The sequence below is a fragment of the Octopus bimaculoides genome, chromosome 14 (genome assembly GCF_001194135.2).
Source record: "Octopus bimaculoides isolate UCB-OBI-ISO-001 chromosome 14, ASM119413v2, whole genome shotgun sequence".
Taxonomy (NCBI): Eukaryota; Metazoa; Mollusca; class Cephalopoda; order Octopoda; family Octopodidae; genus Octopus; species Octopus bimaculoides.
The window spans coordinates 57,958,155-57,959,198 of NC_068994.1; the positions used below are offsets into that span (position 1 = coordinate 57,958,155).

General features: G+C 31.9%; 1 protein-coding gene across 1 annotated transcript in view; it reads left to right on the forward strand.

Annotated features, from left to right (window-relative positions):
* The first annotated feature begins 207 nt into the window (after positions 1-207).
* Positions 208-1,044, forward strand: part of LOC106868615 (attractin-like protein 1) — an 82,747-nt gene continuing 81,910 nt past the window's right edge. The window contains exon 1 of the mRNA XM_052972611.1: positions 208-497. Within this exon, the coding sequence (XP_052828571.1) occupies positions 241-497 (257 nt within the window). The 5' untranslated portion in view covers positions 208-240. The remainder of the gene's footprint in view (positions 498-1,044) is intronic.

The following is a 1,044-nucleotide window of genomic DNA, read 5'->3' on the forward strand; positions in this document are numbered from 1 at the left end:
TATATATATATATATATATATATATATATATATATATATTTATTTATTTATTTATATATATATTTTTTTATGTACATATATTTATTTATATACACAATCTTATGTAGGTATAGGTAAATAAATATTATAGAAAACGAATGCATACAACGGAATAGAGGTTGAGTGCTTTGGTAACGGAATAGGAATGTCTGTTGACATGCGCAACATCAACTGTCGAATCTAACCATAATAATAGTCAAGATGGCGGAAATTGCGATGTTTGTGGTTCAGACCAAGTCTAAATACAGGTTAACATGTCGTTCGTTGGAATATCTGCTGTGCCTAATCCTCTGCCATTTACTATTCCTCGTCTTGGTCGCCTCCAATAGTTCGTTATCGACATGTAGTCGCAAGCGCAACGACTCCAATTGCTACCAGGGCGAGTGTCGGAACGGAACCTGTCAGTGTTACATCGGCTGGACTGGCAATTACTGTGACCATTGTTTGGGGAGACAGAAGTAAGTGACAAACACCCTCACCGCATCCTCATCACACTCATATCTATTACCTCTCTTTCAAAGCACTTTTCAATTATATATCGCTATATATCTCTATGTAATTGCTAATTGATTGACCCTGTGTGTGTGTGCTTATCTAATTACTATTTATCGCACTGTCTATCTATTAGTCTCGTTAATTGTCTGTCTATCTTTCTATAAATCCATTTGTCTCTCTCTGAATATTTGTATTTTTCTCTCTCTCTCCTTCACAATATCCAGTTATATACGTACACAACACATCCTTTTGCTATATATATATATATATATATATTCAGTTATATAAGGGCATTACTATACAATAATGCCTCACGCTTAGAGGGACTTCATAAGTCAAAACTACCAAAATTATATATATTTATGGAAAAATAAATGATGGGTTTTTTTCCTTATGAGGTTTTTTCACGCTGACTACTTGATAAATTCTTATAAAGATTTTATCCTTACATTATATTATATATATAAATATATATATATATATTTATTTATATAAGGGCATTACTATACA